Source organism: Pinus tabuliformis, chromosome 6 (assembly GCF_031772625.1).
Source record: "Pinus tabuliformis cultivar Carrire ecotype Pingquan chromosome 6, CPIR1, whole genome shotgun sequence".
NCBI classification, from domain to species: Eukaryota; Viridiplantae; Streptophyta; class Pinopsida; order Pinales; family Pinaceae; genus Pinus; species Pinus tabuliformis.
Window position 1 is genome coordinate 384,076,432 of NC_142292.1, and position 18,874 is coordinate 384,095,305.

Sequence of the window (18,874 nt, forward strand, 5' to 3'; positions counted from 1 at the left end):
GAATTTTCACATTGTACTGTGCCCTGGATAGGGATGTAGTCCCTGAATCAAGTATAATGATCTGTATAGGAGATTAGGGTCAGAGGCTACCTAGTTGGATAGGGGCCTCCCAACATCTAGCTCTAATCTTAGAGGGAGCTTATTATTACCATGCATGGATAAGGTGGTACTCTAGTTCTGCAGTACTAGCTGATTGATTTATAAGATGTTACCATGGTTATGAGACTCTAGTTGTTTGATGTCTCTTGGGGAGAGTGTGCATGAAGAGTACCATGGTGATTTGGTATTGGGTGGTAATGCTGGTAATCCTTTGATGATGCTGATGTAATCCTGATCTTTTCTTAGAGAACCTTGTCAACTTGTATGATGTCTTGACTATGATTATGAATACCTCCCTAGCTATGGTCGGTCTTCATAATTATCATTGTACTTGAGAAGACCAAAATTATTATTGTTTCTAGCATGTTCTTCATGCTTTTGATTTGGTAAAAACATATTTTTGGAAAGAAGAAAATTATTATTTTAATTATATTTTCAAGTGGCTTCACAATCGCTAAGTCGGATCACATGATGGTTAGTTGGCTTGCTTAGAAACTCACTCATTCGGATCAGATGATGGCTATATACAGAGGTTAATTCGCTCTCCTTTTTATGCAATTGGAACACACATATATTACTCATCTTCTCTGCTATGTTAAGAGGTCCGAGATCTGTAGATCTGCTCATTACATTTATGATCTGAAATCAGTGATTAGAGATCTTCTCATTATATTTATGATCTGAAGTCAGAGGTTTGAGATCTGCTCATTATACTGAAGTCAGAGGTTTGAGATCTGCTCATTATACTTATGATCTGAAGTCAGAGGTTCAAGATCTGCTCATTATACTTATGATCTGATGTCAGAGGTTCGAGATCTGCTTATTATAACTATGATATGAAATCTGGCATTCGAGATCTGCTTATTATAACTGTGATAAGAAGTCTGGTATTCGAGATCTGCTTATTATCATTTAGTCTGGTGTCTGAGATCTGCTTATTATTATAGTGATCTGAAGTCTGGATCCGAGATCTGAGCCTAGATCTGAGTTCTAATCTGACTGTCTTCTGTGATATGATGAGAGGATCAGCCTCTCCTTGGTGATCTTTGTTGGACATTCAGTTGTGGAGACTTAGCACTTGTGGAAGCCTTCTTGGTTCAGTATAATCCTTGTCTTGATGTATTGTTGAAGGATCTCTATAAGAAAGATTTGGTTGGGTTTTCCCTTTGTGGGTTTTTGCCTTGGTCTTTGACCTAATTTTGGTGTCTCTTGTTATTGTGCATTGTGATCTCTTTTTTCTCCTTACTGTTCGATTAAATTTCTAAAGTGTAATTATTTGGTGAATTGAAATAAATTGGAAAGAAGATCTAATACTGTCACAAATAATTATCAATAGTTCAAAAAAATTCACTTGTACTTGGTTTTTCAACAATAGGTTCATCAAGCATTCTCCCTTGATACACTCCACCCTCATTGAGATTTAGGCCAGAATTGGCACTATAAGGAGAACTAGAGTTTCTTGATAACAACGCTATCACAGTGCTCTAGTTGAAGGAAATATTACTACTTCCATCTCTATTACTAGGAGTTACTCATCCTTGGAGGCTAGGAGAGCTGCCACCCTATCTCCACCTCAACTCTAGTTTCTTATGCTGTCCCTACTAGGAACATCCAGAGGCCATTGCGGATTAGTCCTCAGGGGCCCAGTAACCTAGGCCATTCTCAAGGGGACATTAATAAGCAGGTACTTAGGATGGAGATTTCCGTTCCTGGCTCTAATGACGATAGTGAGCAAGTATTCTTTTTCACTTACAGTTTATTCCTCTATTACTTGATTTTATATTAATAGCTGGTACCGTATGATAAGTAGGGTTATCTTCTTGTTCTTCGAGCTCTAGTTTTTGCTTTGTACTCTTGGAAGATGACTTTTGGACATATTGTCATTTTGGTGAGTTTTACTTCCCAGTCCCATTGACCTGTTTTGGTTATCAGTGGACATTGATATAATTTCATGCATTGGTTTATTTGTCTAAACAAGTTTTGATTACATGAGGACATTTTTTTGTAGAGAAACTCCACTAAACCCCTCGAAACAATATTCAGAAACCTTGGCAATAAATTCTTATCTGAGATATTATTTGGTGACTTGGACTACGTTTTAAATCTCATTTTTGTAACTAGAAGTTTTGATTTAATTTGTGGGATTTTAAGCTATAATTTATTGCAGTCTTTTTGCAGTCTATTGTCATGGTGTTGTGTTTTTCAATTTTCCTAATGAGTAAGTGAAATTTCACAGGAAAAGGGTTGTTTCAGGCGTGCAACCAACTGGATCAATTCACCTTGGCAACTATCTTGGTGCCATCAAGAATTGGGTTTCTTTGCAGGTTTGTTCTCTCATGGATGTTTGTTGATTCTCTCCTTTTAGAAATTGTTTTATGACTCTTTGACTTGGAATGCCTATATAGATAATATGTATGTCTGTGGAAGGAAAATAGATTTCCAAAGTGGTAATGGGAATCAATGCATTTTATATACGATATATCACAGAGATGCATATCACCATTCAGTTTCAAGTTCTTGCATATATCACTTCTTAACACATCCGTTGTATCAAAAAGATACATAAGTGCAACTGAAAATGCTAAAATGCTTCTCAGTAAGATTCATTAGAAGTAACTAAAGTCTTTGGATTCATAGTGAGAGGTGAATTAATATACCTTTTTTCTAAGTGCTACATGGAATCTCTAAGACGTTGATCTCATTTGGCTTCATTGTAGATTCTCTCACATCATTTCTGATTGAACTACAAGGGCAAGGATCAGGTGGCCCATTTGCTATTTAAACAATTTCAACTAGACTATATAATTCCTGGGCTTCTTCCCCCTATTCGGCTGGCTTAACTTGCCCCTGCTTAACCTTCACCATAATGGTAATTGACTAAATCAGTCAAATTTTTTAAGGATGGATAATTTTGAAGTGGGGCCTGAATTTCCTGCCCCTCGTGAATCTAGGCATTATTTCTCTAATACTATTTCAAAATATTTTCCAACAATCTATAGTCTTTCTTCTTACATTTATTTTGGAGCTCTAGATAACATGATATAACTAGTTTTTATGTTCCTGGGAGCCTCAAATCTAACAATTGAGAACTTGAGGATGTATTTGAGTGTCCGTGATCTGCCACTTCATAAATAATCCAAATGCTCTACTGCATTTGCAAAGAGACCATGCTTGCTCCCTTGAAAAACATGTAAACCTCTACTCCTGTTGACAAAAAAGGTAATCGGAGTATCCCCATGGATATGGGAAGGATCCAAGTTTCATTCCTCAGGATTCTCAAATATATGTCATAAGGTCTAGTAGCACTTGAAACCCTCTGGTGTCAGGGTAACTAGTAATCAGATCACTGTCACAGCTAGCCACAGGAGAGACTTCTGAATGATCTGAGTAGAAATATAAATTTTAACACGCAGAACTAATCTCAGATCCTCCAAAGAACAACTTGCTAGAAACTATATTTGAGTGTTAAATTCGTGGATATCAAGCTTAAAAGTACAGATTTACACATAAAATGACCATTAAATTCCATTTCCATTGCAAATTTGCAATTTGTAACTTCAAATTTGTGCCTATAAAACATAAAATAAATGATTGTTATCTCCTTTAAATGAACCGGTGCTTGAATCCCACACAAGGAGATGCTAAATCTAAGTTGTATGATTCAGAATGACTAGAAAGTTAAACAAAATACATCAAGAGTAACAATATGGCTGCCAAATGTATTCCATCTTTATAACCAGAGCTACAAATACAGTTTCCAGAGATCCAAGTTACACACAACTAAGGGGATTAGATCCTTCCCCACCGTTTTACCTCTGTAGAGAACCATGATACAATTAAAGCTTCTCCACTGAAGCGACTTCCAATCTCCCACCAAGGGTGCATTCACATCCTCTCTAACTATGCAGAATGATGGAAGTGTAAGGAGAATCAAGCAAAATCATGATCAATCTCTCATCATTAAAATCTCCATCTCCTATAGATAAGCTAAGATAATTTTATTAATGTCCAATAATTGACCACAAAAGTAGGTCAATGGCACTGCTGAGTACAATAGTGCTAATATTATGTGGCAACAAAAAAGAAGCTCCTATACAAAGCAAGATGTAAAATGTAGAGTATGGATCTAAAGTTTAAATTAAAAACCTAAAGTCTTAACTCTAAGAATGGAAAGCAGAATTCGAAGAAAGATGTACAAGGAGAGTGTAGCCAAAATCCTGAATACTATTAATGGAAGTATATCAGGGTCTGCTAGAGCTAGCTTCCCTAACATTCTAGGATGAATGGAGGAAACTCTATATATATGATGTTTGGAAGATGACCTATAAGAAGAGTTGTGTTAAGTCTCTAATACCAGATCTGATTTATTTATATCTCAATAATTGTTTTATACCAGAAATTATTTATTCAATAAATGTTAAAATATGAAAGTTCTATGCAGAAATTTAAAAATTCTTTGTAGAAACTTGAAAGTTTTATGCAGAAAACTGAATGTACTTGTAGAAAATTGAATGTGCTTTGCAGAAAGCTGAACGTGCTTTGCAGAAAACTGAATGTACTTTATAGAAAACTGAATGTACTTTGCAGAAAATTGAATGTTATATGCTGTTACAATTACTTAGAATGCAGATTTCTTCTTCACAACTTTTCACATCAGTAATTGTAGATAGAACATAAACTTAAGAATCATATGAAGACAGCCAAGCACAAATATGAGACTGATATTTTTTGGTCCAATGACTAGGGAAAAACCCCACAAGGGGAAAACCCAAATGATTCTTCTTCTATTAGATTCCTTCAATCGTTCAACAGAGTACAAAGAGAATGAGAATGAATAAAGTCACCATTGCCTGATCAACTTGCAGCTGAAGTGCACTTGCTCTTTGCTTGAAGATCTCTCCCTTCTCTTGATCATATCATATCCTTCACATTTTCTCTAGCTCTTTCCTTGCTCTTGCGCTTCACTAACTCTCACATTTCTCTTGCACACACTCAACACTTGCTCTTCTTCATCAATGAACATGCTACTCTCAACTCTCACTTGCTCTCCTTAAATAGATGAGAAAGGAGAGGAGTTACAAAATGAATTCATGCCTTGAGCTAATAAGAGGAGAATTGAATTCCATGAGGGAGAGTTACTTGAGGAGAAGTGTAACTCATCCCAAGAATAGAGAGAGAGTTACACTTGTTTTGAGGAGTTACAATTCGTGTAATGACCCATCTCAAATTACAAGCAAAATATGACTATTAGCATACATAGGACACATGCGTATGATAGCTACATACGCGTACATCGCATGCATTTGCACTAATATACATACTAGTTGATTATATAGAATGTCTAAATGTAGGATAAATGAATTAATTATTAAAAGTATTAATTAAATATCGAATTATCAAAGGATGTAATCAATGTATTAGGTTAAGATTCATTAATAACATGTAATTAAAATAATAAATTATTATTACAATTAGGCAAGATTAAACATTCATTAATTAATAAAGCCATTTAATAGTGTTATATATATATATATATATATATATATATATGTATATAAGGGAAGTTAACTGACTCAAAAACAATAAATTCATTCATATATATATATATATATATATATATATATAAGGGAAGTTAACTGACTCAAAAACAATAAATTCATTCATTTCAAAAGATAGATCACTGACTTGAACATTAAAAATATATATATTTTTATGGAGAGGTGGTGAGGGGGTGTCTTCGGAGGGAAGAAACCTTCCCTTTATAACCAAATCTAAGGGGGGAAGGAAGGGGGGAGAAATTACAGAAGGGATACACTCACTGGGAGAATTTGAGGGTCGAGCCTTGGAGCTCAAGATTTAACTGTAGACTTTCGAGACTTGGGCATTGTTCTTGGAGTTTTGGGCACAGGGGCTGAAAGACTTCGTTCTTGAAGTCTTGCATTTGGGAGCTAGAGAGGTTGATCCCAGATAGGTTGGGAGGATTCGGGCTGAAAGACTTCGTTCTTGAAGTCTTTTGCATCTGGGAGCTAGAGAGGCTGATCCCAGATAGGTTGGGAGGATTCAGTCGGTTTGTTAGTGGAAACATTGGTAGTGGAACACAAGAAACGTCATCCAGGGTTCATCATCGGATGGGAAAACCAGGTATGCACATACATTCAAATTGACATGTTTAACTGCGAATTCAAAATAAAAGAATTATGATGATATATTTTACACCATAGTTCACGTATAATGATGCTACTAGAATCAAAATTATAATGGTAAGCATTACACATGGTATCCGAGCGAAGTTCAAACACTTGTAGACCTTATAGGCCACCGCCATGCAACTGTAATTTGATCAAACAAAGAAACTACTATGTTTTATAGATAGATTGGTATATACAGATTTAAGAATATCGACCTCAGGGTTAACAAGTACCCTGAAAGAAAATTGATACAACCTATAAAAGAGTCAACGAGATATGCAATTCACAGTAGTTAGAGTCAGCTAGATATGCAAGCTATGGTAGTTAGAGTCAACTCATTGACAATAATACAAGCAACTGCAGTTAGCATAGGCATCTTCACGTGATATTTTGTGCCAAAGCAATGAAAAATCCTACCACAGCTACACCCTCTGCAACCTGTTGAATACATAGATGATAAATGCTCATTAGAAAAAAAGAAAAAGAGAAAGAAGCATTCTAAAGTACAATTGTAGGTGTATGTGTATATAGGAATTCAAAGTGCTACAATAAACTAACTCTTCTCATTTAATGACTCTCTTCATTAAACTGAATTGAATATTACCTGATTCATGGATGCTAGAATGTCATCAAGTTTCTCCCCTGAGCCAAGTCTCACCCCAAGAGTTCTATTTCTTGAAAGCTTAACAGATCAGGTAAGCATAACATTTCTAGGGACGCGTGTAGCTCTGCACCCATCTGTAGTCAGACGCCAGGTGGTATTAGAATAATAATTTACTACACTTGCCACAGTTTACACTATGAAAATGAACAAGCTTGAAGCTAATATAACATTAGATGTTTCCTATATATATATATGCTTTGATAAATGGTAAAGAAAATTGTGATATTATTTTTAATGCAAAGCAACTAGTTTAACATAATTAGCTAAGGATGGGGAAAAACCCAGTTTTTTTTTTTTTGCGAATTTATTTTCGTTAAATTTTATGTGACCAATTGTCAACTTCTATGATGATTTCAATCTACATGTACATAAATAATTAGTAGCCAAGGGTTATATTGAATTGGTATACAACAAGATTTGGTGTACACCAGAGAAAACCATGCTACTGCAGAATGGAGAGCGAATTCCCTTTAGAACGGGGGGGGGGGGGGGGGCAAGGAGGGGGGGTGGGGGGGCGAGTTTGGAGGATAGGCCGTGGGGTAGCTGTATATAGAAATATGGTGAAAGCTTTTCCATTTATTGGAAAATGGTTAGCTTGGAAGGGTGGAAAAGGAACAAGTGTGAGAATTGGTGAGGATCCCTGGGTCAGATATAAAGGTCGTTACAAGGTGTCTGAGAAGCTGATAAGAAATCTTCTTCTAATAGGGATTTATATATTAGCGAATACTGTAATTGATGATGGCAAGAATGTATGAGCTCAGGGTTGAAAGAAGGCAAGTGATCTGATTCAGTGGGGGCAAAAGTTGATGAAAGGAATTCTTATGTTAGAAGTCTAAACTTCTAGTGCATTAAAACTGTCTTAGGAGGAAGATATGATTAAATGGTAAAAACAAAATCAAGAGAATGATGAATATACAACAAAATTGAGCTATAAGGCAACGATGGAGGAATAAATGGAGAAAGAAACATCTCAGTGGTGGTCTGTTGTATGGAAATTATAAAGTCCACTAAAAGCTAAAATATTACCATGGTTAGCCTGGACAACACAATCCTAACTTGGATAATTGCCAAAAAAGAAATATGCAGGGTCATGGAAGATGTATTATGTGTGAAAATAATGAAGAATCATTGGATTGTCTGTTTGTAAATTGTCCTTTTGCTAAAGAAGTCTGGAAAAAGATACTATAGATTACCAGTGGGGAAAATAACGCTGTTGATGTCTGGCCACTGTGATTGCCTGCCACTGCCCACCAACCACTGCGCAGCTCTGATGTTGCATCTGTGCTACTGCTAACACTGCTATACAACTGCCAACTTCCTCTCATCTGTCGCTGCTGCAACTGCAACTACTGCAACTAAGAAACATCCTAAATATTGAATCAAGTGTGTCTGCTATATCTGTGTCCTAGTCTTGACTGCTACTAGCCTCCGCACTGTCCACTAAGGAATCTTCGTTGATGCTGACTCTGATACTAATCCTCCTGCTCTGCTGTCAACACTGCATTGCCCTCCTTAGCACCTGACTGCTACTAGTCTGCAACTGTCACTTTAGAATCTGATTGCATCAACTGACATTGATCCATCCTGCTACTGAATACTATGGGCCCCTGTAGCAAGGTAATGATCCATGAGGAGGACACCTCAATGGACCCTACCCAAACTCTGCAACTTTGGGACTATAGCTCCATATCAATCCACCTTACTCCTTGAGGTATAGCTGCAAACATAGCAAAATATTCCTCCAACCTGGAGGACAACTTATCTATCTCTACGGGCATTGCTTCCTGGTCCTACTTCTCCTGTGTGTCCTTGCTCCTGAGAGAACACTGAGTACTGTAGTGGCCAAGCTCGCCACACCTGAAACACTTGACCTTAGATAGGTCCTTCTTCGTTTTCTTCTTGCCCTGTCCCTCACTGAGACCCTTGGATGCTAGGGCCACATTCTCCTCTTCACCCTTCACGCCCTTGCTGCTGCTCCCGCTGATGGTACTCTTCAATAGAGCATGCCTCAATTCCTCCTACTGTAGATCGGACCACATCCTATCCCATCTAGGCAATGTGTCTCTGCCCAAGATACTTTGGACAAACACCTGCCACTCCTCTGAGACACTGTTCAGTGCCAACCGTACAAGCTCTGTTGGTTGAGGTGCCTCCCCAACGACTGCAAGTTGATCACGGACCTCCTGAATCCTAGTGAGGAAGGAGTCTATGCCTTCACCCTTCATCATCCTGATGCTTCTCAGCTTCTCCTGCAGGAACATCTTCCGCTACTCGGAAGTGTTCTGATATAGTTGGACGAGAGCATCCCACATTTCCTTGGTTGTTCCTTTTTCTGCCACATGTGAGACTACATGGTCCCAGAATCCATCTAGGATCAATCTCTTTGCCTTCTCCATCTCTGGAGTGAGAAAATCTGCTCACAACCACTGCCAATCTGCAACTGGAAAAATCAGATCTCTAAAACTCTAGATCCCTCGAGAGAAATTTCCCTCTATGTGTGCCTTTCTCTTCCACCCGATGCTGATTCTGGTGTTGCAAAACCCTTCTGTGCACAAACAAGGAATCTACCTAGCGAAAATCTGATCTGCTTCACTAGAACTGCTTTTCGGCTTTGCTATTGCCTGCTGGAACTGCTCCTAGGCTCTGCGAATTTTTCCTACCACTTGTGCTGGAAAAATCGAATCCTTTGCCCAGTAGTTCGATCTACTGAGCCAACCTCTGCGTAGATCTAGAAACTGTGCAGCGTGACTCCCTCTGAATCTGGATGATTTTTGCTTTTTTCTTCCGAGCTTCCCGCTTGATCAATCTCGCTTTGATACCATGTGAAAATTTCAACTTTGAAATTCTATTGTAGCAATTGGAATTATTTCTTCTTACTGTTAATTAATTTAACAATTTATTGCTACGACAATAAATGGAATGATCACACTGCAATCTACACAAAAATAAAATGTTGCGGAAGATAAACTGGAAACTGAGAAAATTCTGGCACACACACACAAAGAATTGACACACTTATTTTTGGACAAAAGTCCCCGGAAAAACCCAACTTGGGAAAACCAGTGCAACAACTGAGGGTTTTAATTATTAAGCAGCAGTGAGAAAATTTGAGTACAACTGGATGCCAAAATCTTGGCAATCTTATGATGAAAATACTGGCGAAAATATAGTGAGGAATTTTTCGTCACCCCCAAGCAATCTGAGCTTTGACTGCTAATGAATAGCTAGCCGTCCAACCAGCTATGCGCCAACTTGCGTCACCCTAGTGTAGTCCCTTCCATGCTTTGCCTGAATCAGCTGTCAAACAAGCCGTCGTGCTTGTTGCTGACTGAGAAACTGTCCCTCCAACACTCTGGAAAATCTTCCTGGCCTTTGGAATTGAAAGTCAACTTCTCTCCAGCAAAATCGAACTACCTTTGAGAGGCTTCTACGCAGCCCTTGCTCAACCTCTCTGTTGCTATCTCTGCCTCTTTGCAAAGTACTCACCAGATTTGGAAAATCTTCCTCCGGACTCACTATCTCTGTCCCTCTGCTTCCTTCTTTGGCTCGAACTCTTCCAACAATTGCTCATGGTCTCTAGAAATTGAATTGCTCAAGGAAATTGATCTGTGTGTGTGTGTTCTCCATCTACCCATCGACTTCTTCTTCTAATCTTTTGTTAAACCTCCAACAACCAAGATTAAAACTTAATCAAGGGATAAGATTATTTCCTAGTCGATCCGTGTGAGTTTCTAGATGATTCACACCTTATCTCAATTAATACTGATTAATTAACCACTTTTCCTAAGTTTAGACTTAGGAAATATTTAAAAATAGGCTAATAATCTAATTAAGACACTTCTAGGTAGAATTTCCAGAAACAATTTTTGCGTTATGGAGAACTCTCATGTTTTAGCCTCTCCATAAAGTTTTGAGACTAGAACACCTCCGATGCTACAAAAACTGACAATCAACACCACTTTTACAGATATAGGAGAGCTCAGTTCCATACCCATTTGTCATCCTCCAACATTGGTGCAGGGCCAGGGCCTTCTACTCTTAGGGGTAGGCCTAGCAAACAACCCATCATTTTTCTCCATAAAAGGGGGATACGGCACTGATCTCAGATAGCTAGCTGCTAGTTTTGTTTCTTTTGTCAATGTTGAATGTACATATAACTCATGATGATGAGATACATTTATATATGTGATGCTCTTTTGTATTGGTTCTCCACATTTGATGTGAAAATTCCTTGAATGCACCAACCGAAGTTTAATCTTCTAACTATTAGCAATTTATTTGTTTATGGAAAATAACAATTAAATCACTTATGCATTCTTCAAAATAAAAACACCGCGGAATTATAAATCAAGAACTGAGAAATATATGCACACACACATACAAATTACACCAATATTTTTGGACTTAACATCCCTGGAAGAAACCCCAAAAGGAAAACTGATGCAACAGATGAGGGTTTATTTTATTATGCAGCAATTTGAGAATTATTACAACTGGATGCCCAATTGGCAATCCTTTGGAAATACACTGGCAAAATATCTTGAGATAAAATATCTCCTTCTGCAATCAACTCGACCTCCTTTGGCTTGCTCGCACTTCTTGCACTCGCCACCTGAAATGCGCACAGTTGGCTGAAAGGAATTTCGTACAGCTTGGAATCTGAATCTGGATGAGCCGTCCCGCCTCCTTCTGCCTTTGGAATGAAATAGATCTGCATCCAAGACACTCTTCCAACATCCGACACTTGAATTGATCCCCTTCCGCCAACTCGCACTAGGGTTTCTAACTATTCGCACTAGCTATGGCAACCCTCTCTGTAGATAATTCAACCTCCTTTCTCCTGTCTCTCTGGCACTGGAAAATCACAAAAAAATTCTCCGGAATCCCGCTCCCAAATTTTTTGTTGCTCCCTCTCTCCAATTCTCTTCCATGGCTCGAATTGTGCCCTCACTGAAAACTACGAACTGGGTAGATCGATCTACCTTGCTCACAATGTTCACACTGATTTTATCTCCAAACCCTTTGACCTGCTCTTATAATCTCTTGTTGGATCTTCATCGGCCACTATTTAATTTTAACCATTGACTAAGATCAATTAGACTTCATCAATAGAAGTTTCTAGGGCAATCTCAAACATCCTTAACTAATTAACTTTAATTTACCATTTTTCCTCAGTTAGACTTATGAAATATTTTAATTATGACAAATTAGTTTAATCAAGGTGTTTCCCAAGATTATCTTGCGAAACCTTTTCTGGGTTTTGGAGATCTAGTGTTCCTTAGCCGCTTAATCATCTGAGACTAGAACACCTGTCCGATGCTACCATTTCCATCACTAAAACTGACACTCCCTCTTAGCAAGAAAGGTGTTCTCCACTATACCCATCATCTCTACTGATGAACAACATGTGGCTGGATTGTCCCATTCTGCTGATGTCTAACTTTTGTTGCATCTACTTTCTTCACATCTCGATTGATTTGACTCCTTGTCACTGGAAATCGTTGTGAAGAAGTCAACCTTGTAAACACTGTTCATTAACCACTGTGTACACTCTGATCCATCTGTTACGAACTGTAATTGAATCAGTTTCGGTCTACTGTGTCACTGCAACTAGTTATGGAACTGTCCCTTGAGTCTTTGACTGCAACTAGTTCTGCACTGTCTATTGAGCACCTAATTGCGCCCAATTAGCTCTGCAACTGACTCTCATGTATTTGACTGCAACTAGCTCTGCAATTGCCCCTCAAGATCTGACTGCACCTTATTGGCACCTCTATCCTTGATCCAGGTGGATATTGGTGGCCACCTGCCAAGTCCACTTGGACCCCCACCATTGTTTCTCTCAGCTTTTCAGTTTTCTTAATTGTAGCACAATTTACTATTTTTAGCAGTTTTTCAGGTTCTTCCCAAAGTTATGGTTCTCGGATAGATCTTTCTAACGAGATATTGTGCGCGTCAAACGGAGATCATATGCCAAAGTTACGACCCCGGGAAGTTGATGTACCAATTTACCCAAATGGGACCCACAGTTTGGCGTTTCATCTTCTAGGGTTAGGTTTTTGGATGTTTAGGAATTTCCATTGTTTCTCAACAATAAATAGGCCTTCGAGCCTCATTGTAACACAATTCAGAGTCATGTAGCCGTCACATCTCTTCTCCCAGATAAGCTACCATCGCCCTAGCTGGTTTATTTCCATTTCTGTTTGTAAGCATATTTCAGTATTTCACATTAATGAAATGAAGTATTATTTCCGCTACATCTCTGTGTTTATGGTTATCTTTGTTATTTGTTGCGTTCCTGTTTAAATCCGGATCAGTGGTATCAGAGCGGTCTGCTTTCTTTCTTTGTTTTTCTTTGCATGTCCCCAACGAGGTCGGGATATAAGGAGTTAGGGCTTGAACTGGTCGAACCTTTGCAAGACCAGCCTCACAAATCCTGACGACCTCCCATGGCGGATGAAAAGAAAGACAAGGGCGCAGGAGATCCTATCAAAATCTTGCTCGAAGAAGCCCTCGAGCGACAAAGGAACGCGATGATGGACAAATTTGCCTAGATCCTTCAGCGGTTACCCAGAGGCGACGCCTCGGCTTCGAGCAGCTACTCTGGAAACGCCACGCCCTTTAAGGTACAAGTTAATTTGGAAATCCCCATAAATGGTTAAATCTGCTAGAGGGTTATTTTTCTGTTCATGATTTTTCTAGTCGGGAAAAGATTATTTTCGCTCTTCTCAAAGCAACTCCCCATGTCAAGGACTGGTGGGAAACCTACTGTGAGCTGAAGGATGAAAGTATAGGCTCATTATTTTTAGCCGCACCCACTTGGGATTCATTCCAGGATGCCATCAAGGAGCAGTACTACCCTGTCGGAAGCTATGAGGATCAATACATAAAGTGGACCATGCTGCGGCAGGGAAGGGACCAAGACGTGCCGGAGTTTACCAATATTTTCCATACCCTTTGCACAAAGTTGGGTATCAAAGATTCAGAGCAGCATTTGGTACTCAAATACCACAGCTGCCTGCACAAGTACATCCAGGAAGAAATAGAATTCCTAAACATCCCCTCGCTCGACATGACATACCGATATGTCGTCAAGGTCGAGCAAAAGTTTAAACAGAAGAAGCGAGACTTTGGATCTGCGAATTCGAAGCAAGGGAAAGGTGCCCCCAAGTTGCAGAACAAAGGACAAAGCCAACGCGGGACGGCCCAAGACAACCCGCCAAAGTTGCAAGCAAAGAACAACGCCGTGAAGCCGAAAAAGGACACGGGAAAGTGGTATGAGTTTCATAAGAGCTCCACCCACAACACAACTGAGTGTCGAGCCAAGTAGTCACTAGTGGCCGAGCTAAAGGTTTCAGAATCAGATGCATGTTTCGACTCTGAGTCAGAACCCGACAAGGGGAATGACAAAGGGAAGCAGATTATCGATGTGGAGCTCAATGCCACCGTTGCCACCACGAAGATACAGAAGGAGGAACCTGAAGATCCAGAGGAGGAGGAGGAGCGTCTCTTCCACTCCCAGATGTGGGTAAAGGGCTCCCCGCTACAGTTCATTGTCGACAGCGAGAGCCAAAAGAACCTCATTTCGGCAGAGGTCGTGAAGCGGTTGGGCTTACTGACCACAACACATCCACAATCGTACACCATCGGGTGGCTTCACCAAGGACGGGATCTTCGTGTGAGCCAACAGTGTCGCCTTCCATACAACATCAAGCCCTTCACGGATGAGGTATTGTCTGACATTGCTCCCTTGAAGTTTGTGATGTATTATTAGGACAACCATACTTGTGGAAGCGACATGCTGTGTATGAATCAAGGCCCCGTGCTGTTATTGTTACATTGGGAAATAAGTTGTACAGGATACCAGAGGTAGCACCGCCTACCACCATCTCTTTGGTTACTACAAAACAATGCAGTAAGCTCATTTCCAAAACCGGGAAATTTGTTTTCCTGATGATACGCCCTCAAGGAAAGAAGAAGACGGTGGCCATGACCTCTAGACAGGGCCCCTCCGCACGACAACTACAGATGGACAAGGTCGTGGAGGAGTACGAGGACATCTTCACCTCCCCCGCAGGGGTTCCTCTGCACTGTCAGGTCAAGCACTCCATCGATCTGACCCCAGGTGCGCCGCTGCCCAATGGACCAATCTATTGGCGCTCCGTTCTGGAGAACGATGAAATCAAGAGGCAGATTCAGGAGCTGCTGTAGAAAGGTCACATCTGTTTGAGTTCATCGCCTTATGGGAGCCCGATCGTGTTGGTACAGAAGAAGGATGGGACTTGGAGACTCTGTATTGACTATCGGGTGATGAACAAGATCACTGTCCGTAATAGGTACCTGATCCCGCGGATTGATGACCTCTTGGACCAACTAAAGGGGGCAAAATATTTCAGCAAAATCGATTTGAAGTCAGGATATTACCAGGTACCAATCGAACCCTCCGATGTGTGGAAAACTGCCTTCAAAGCCAAGGAGGGCCTTTTTGAATGGTTGGTTATGCCTTTCGGATTGACGAATGCTCCTGCAACCTTCATGAGGCTAATGGATGACATCTTGCAGCCATTCACCAACTCATTTGTAGTGGTATACTTGGATGACATCCTGATCTTCAGCCAAAATTGGGAAGAGCACCTCCACCACATCTGACAGGTTCTCCAAACACTGCGGCAACACAAGCTATGTGCCAATTTGGTGAAATGCACTTTTGGCATGACCCAGGTTCATTATCTGGGATACATTATTGATGAACATGGGGTGCATGTGGATCCAACCAAGATCCAAGTCATTCAGGATTGGCCATCTCCAACCACTCTGACAGAGCTCTGCAGCTTTCTAGGTCTTGCCAACTTCTACCGCAGGTTCATGTTGGGATTTTCTCATATCACTTGGCCCTTGAGTCAAGTCAAGGGAGGAGCGAAAGCAAAATTCTTTTGATCTGAATCTCAACAGAAGGCATTCACAGAGTTGAAAGATCGCCTCTGCACAACACCAGTGCTTGCGTTACCAGATTTGTAACAACCATTTGAGGTTGAGATAGATGCCTCTGACTATGCTATTGGGGCAGTCCTTACTCAACACGGGCGTCCAGTGGCATATCACAATGAGACACTTCAGACACAGTCCGGAAGTATCCCACTTATGACAAAGAGATGTATTCCATTGTGCATGTCTGCCGATAATGGAAGCATTACATTTTAGGGAAGGAAACGGTCATCCACACAGACCACCGACCCTTGCAGTTCATACAGACCCAAGGGAAATTGCAGAATGATCGCCATCAGAAGTGGTCCACATACCTGCAACAGTTCCATTTGAATATCAAGTATAAGAAGGGCAACACCAATAATGTTGCAGATTGCCTCAGTAGACCACCGATCATGGCGTTAACCACCATGCTCAACTCTTGTGGGCACGAGACTTCTGATTGGCCACTTCTCTACAAGACCCAGAATTCGGCCACACATACCAGACACTCTTGGAGGGTCAGCATGTTCCAAATTTTCACCTCCAGGATGCCTTGTTATGCCACCTGGGTCACCTTTGTGTTCCTTCAAGCGAGCGTGCTAAGATGATTTGGGAAGCACACTACAGTCGGGTTGCTGGACATTTCGGGGTCGAGAAAACGGTGGTAGTACTGCAAAAGTATTCTATTGGCTGAATCTTCAACAGGGTGTTGGGAAGTACATCAGATCATGCATTGCTTGTGCCATTGCCAAACCGACCATCAAGAGGCAAGGCCTATATACCCCGCTGCCTACCCCTACTTGACCTTGGGAATCCATTTCCATGGATTACGTGTCAGGCCATCCTTCCTAAGCATGTAAATGATTGTGTTTTTGTGGTCGTCGATAGGTTCTCGAAGATGGCCATTATGGCGGCCTGCAAGAAGAATATCACAACAGAAGCCACTGCTAAACTCTTCTTTGAACGAGTGTGGGTGCACTTTGGGATCCCACAGTCTATCATCTCAGATCAGGACAGTTGGTCCCTCAGTACATTTTGGTCTAGTCTTTGGTCGATGCTGGACACCAAACTCACTAAGTCCACAACCTTCCATCCTCAAACTGATGGCCAGACAAAGGTTGTCAACAGGATGATTGTACACATTTTGCGCATGTATAACTCAAAGCATCCACGCACATGGGACGAGAGCCTCCCCTATGTTCAGCACAGCTACAACCGAGCTATTCACAGCTCGACTGGCCATAGCCCTTTTCGGGTGGGCTTGGGATTCCGGCCACTATGCCCCATTGATGTGGCCATTCCATTTGCAGCTACTCACGCAGATTCGGCTCATGTCCAGTCCGAAACAGATAAGGAAACCAACTTCATTAAGCACATCCAACATATTCGCCAGCAGGTCCATGACATTCCGGAGAAATCAAATGCCAAGTACGAGCAACGACATGATCAACATCGGGTGCCACACAAGTTTCAGGTGGGCGACAAAGTCTAGCTGCATTTGCAAAAGGAACGCCTTACCGGAGCCTATCGGAAACTGAGACCACTCTGATATGGTCCTTACACCATTACCCAGGCTATGAGAGACAATGCATTTGAGCTCAGCATTCCCCCATTCCTTGGCCTGCACCCAGTGTTCAATGTGGACCGCCTTCGGCCATACTTTCCACCATTACTATACACATCCGACATTGCAGAACAACTCACACCCACATAATTAAATCCAGATTGCATGGAACAAGCTGCAACTGATCAGATCATGGACACACAGATCAAGCACACTCGCCAACAGAATATCCAACTGTATCGAGTTGTCAAAGCAGGCCAACTCCTTCACCAGGGCAAGTGGCTCACCAGGGACGAAGTTCAGCAGAAGTTTTCTCATCTCATGGAGGAACTCAATGCAATGGGAACCATTTCTTCCTAAGGGGGGAGGAATGATCCAGGAGGATATTGGTGGCCACCTGTCAAGTCCACTTGGACCCCCACCATTGTTTCTCTCAGCTTTTCAATTTCATTAATTGTAGCACAATTTACTATTTTTAGCAGTTTTTCGGGTCCTGAACTTCCGGAGCCATTTTGAGGCCCTAAACGACGTTTTTTGAGAAAACTGGGAGCAACATGGCTCCATGGATTGATGTTGCTCTTCCCATAGTTGTAGTTCTCGGATAGATCTTTCTAACGAAATATTGTGCGCGTCAAACGGATATCATATGCCAAAGTTACGACCCCGGGAAGTTGATGTACCAATTTATCCAAACGGGGCCTACAGTTTGGCGTTTCATCTTCTAGGGTTAGGTTTTTGGACGTTTAGGGTTTTCCATTGTTTCTCAACAATAAATAGTCCTTTGAGCCTCATTGTAACACAGTTCAAAGGCATGTAGCCGCCACATCTCTTCTCAGAGTTAAGCTACCATTGCCCTAGCTGGTTTATTTCTGTTTCTGTTTGTAAGCATATTTCAGTATTTCACATTAATGAAATGAAGTATTATTTCCGCTACATCTCTGTGTTTATGGTTATCTCTGTAATTTGTTGCGTTCCTGTTTAAATCCGGATCAATCCTCCTACTACTTTGACTGTGGGCTCCAGTAGCAAAGGTACTGATCCATGTGAACATCAACTGGATTTGATCTAGACTTCCTGCTACTCCCCATGGACCCTACCCATATAGATAATTTGAAGCATCATGCTCCTCCTCCATCTGGAGGTATCACTGCTATCAGTTGGAATTCCTCCAATCTAAAGGTCAACTCGTCGATCTTTGCCGAAGCTGCTCTCTGCTTCCCCTTCTTGTCCTTCTTCCATTTTGGACACTAGGTGACATGGTGACCAAATGTTGACCATGTACATGTCAACAATCCAAGAAGTAGAGTACAAGGCAATGGACAAATTTTTTTAGAGATCATTGTCATCATTCAATGTCATCTTTATCATTGTAAACCCAATTTTTGCATGTTT

The 18,874-nt window shown here is 40.8% G+C and overlaps 1 protein-coding gene across 5 annotated transcripts in view; it reads left to right on the plus strand.

Moving 5' to 3' along the window:
- The window catches only part of LOC149258927 (tryptophan--tRNA ligase, chloroplastic/mitochondrial-like), a 333,508-nt gene that overhangs the window by 42,475 nt on the left and 272,159 nt on the right, over nt 1–18,874 (plus strand). For all 5 annotated transcript variants that reach the window (XM_089373964.1, XM_089373948.1, XM_089373980.1 and 2 more), the window contains exon 3: nt 2,336–2,423. In XM_089373964.1, coding sequence (XP_089230090.1) covers nt 2,336–2,423 — 88 coding nt within the window. The remainder of the gene's footprint in view (nt 1–2,335; nt 2,424–18,874) is intronic.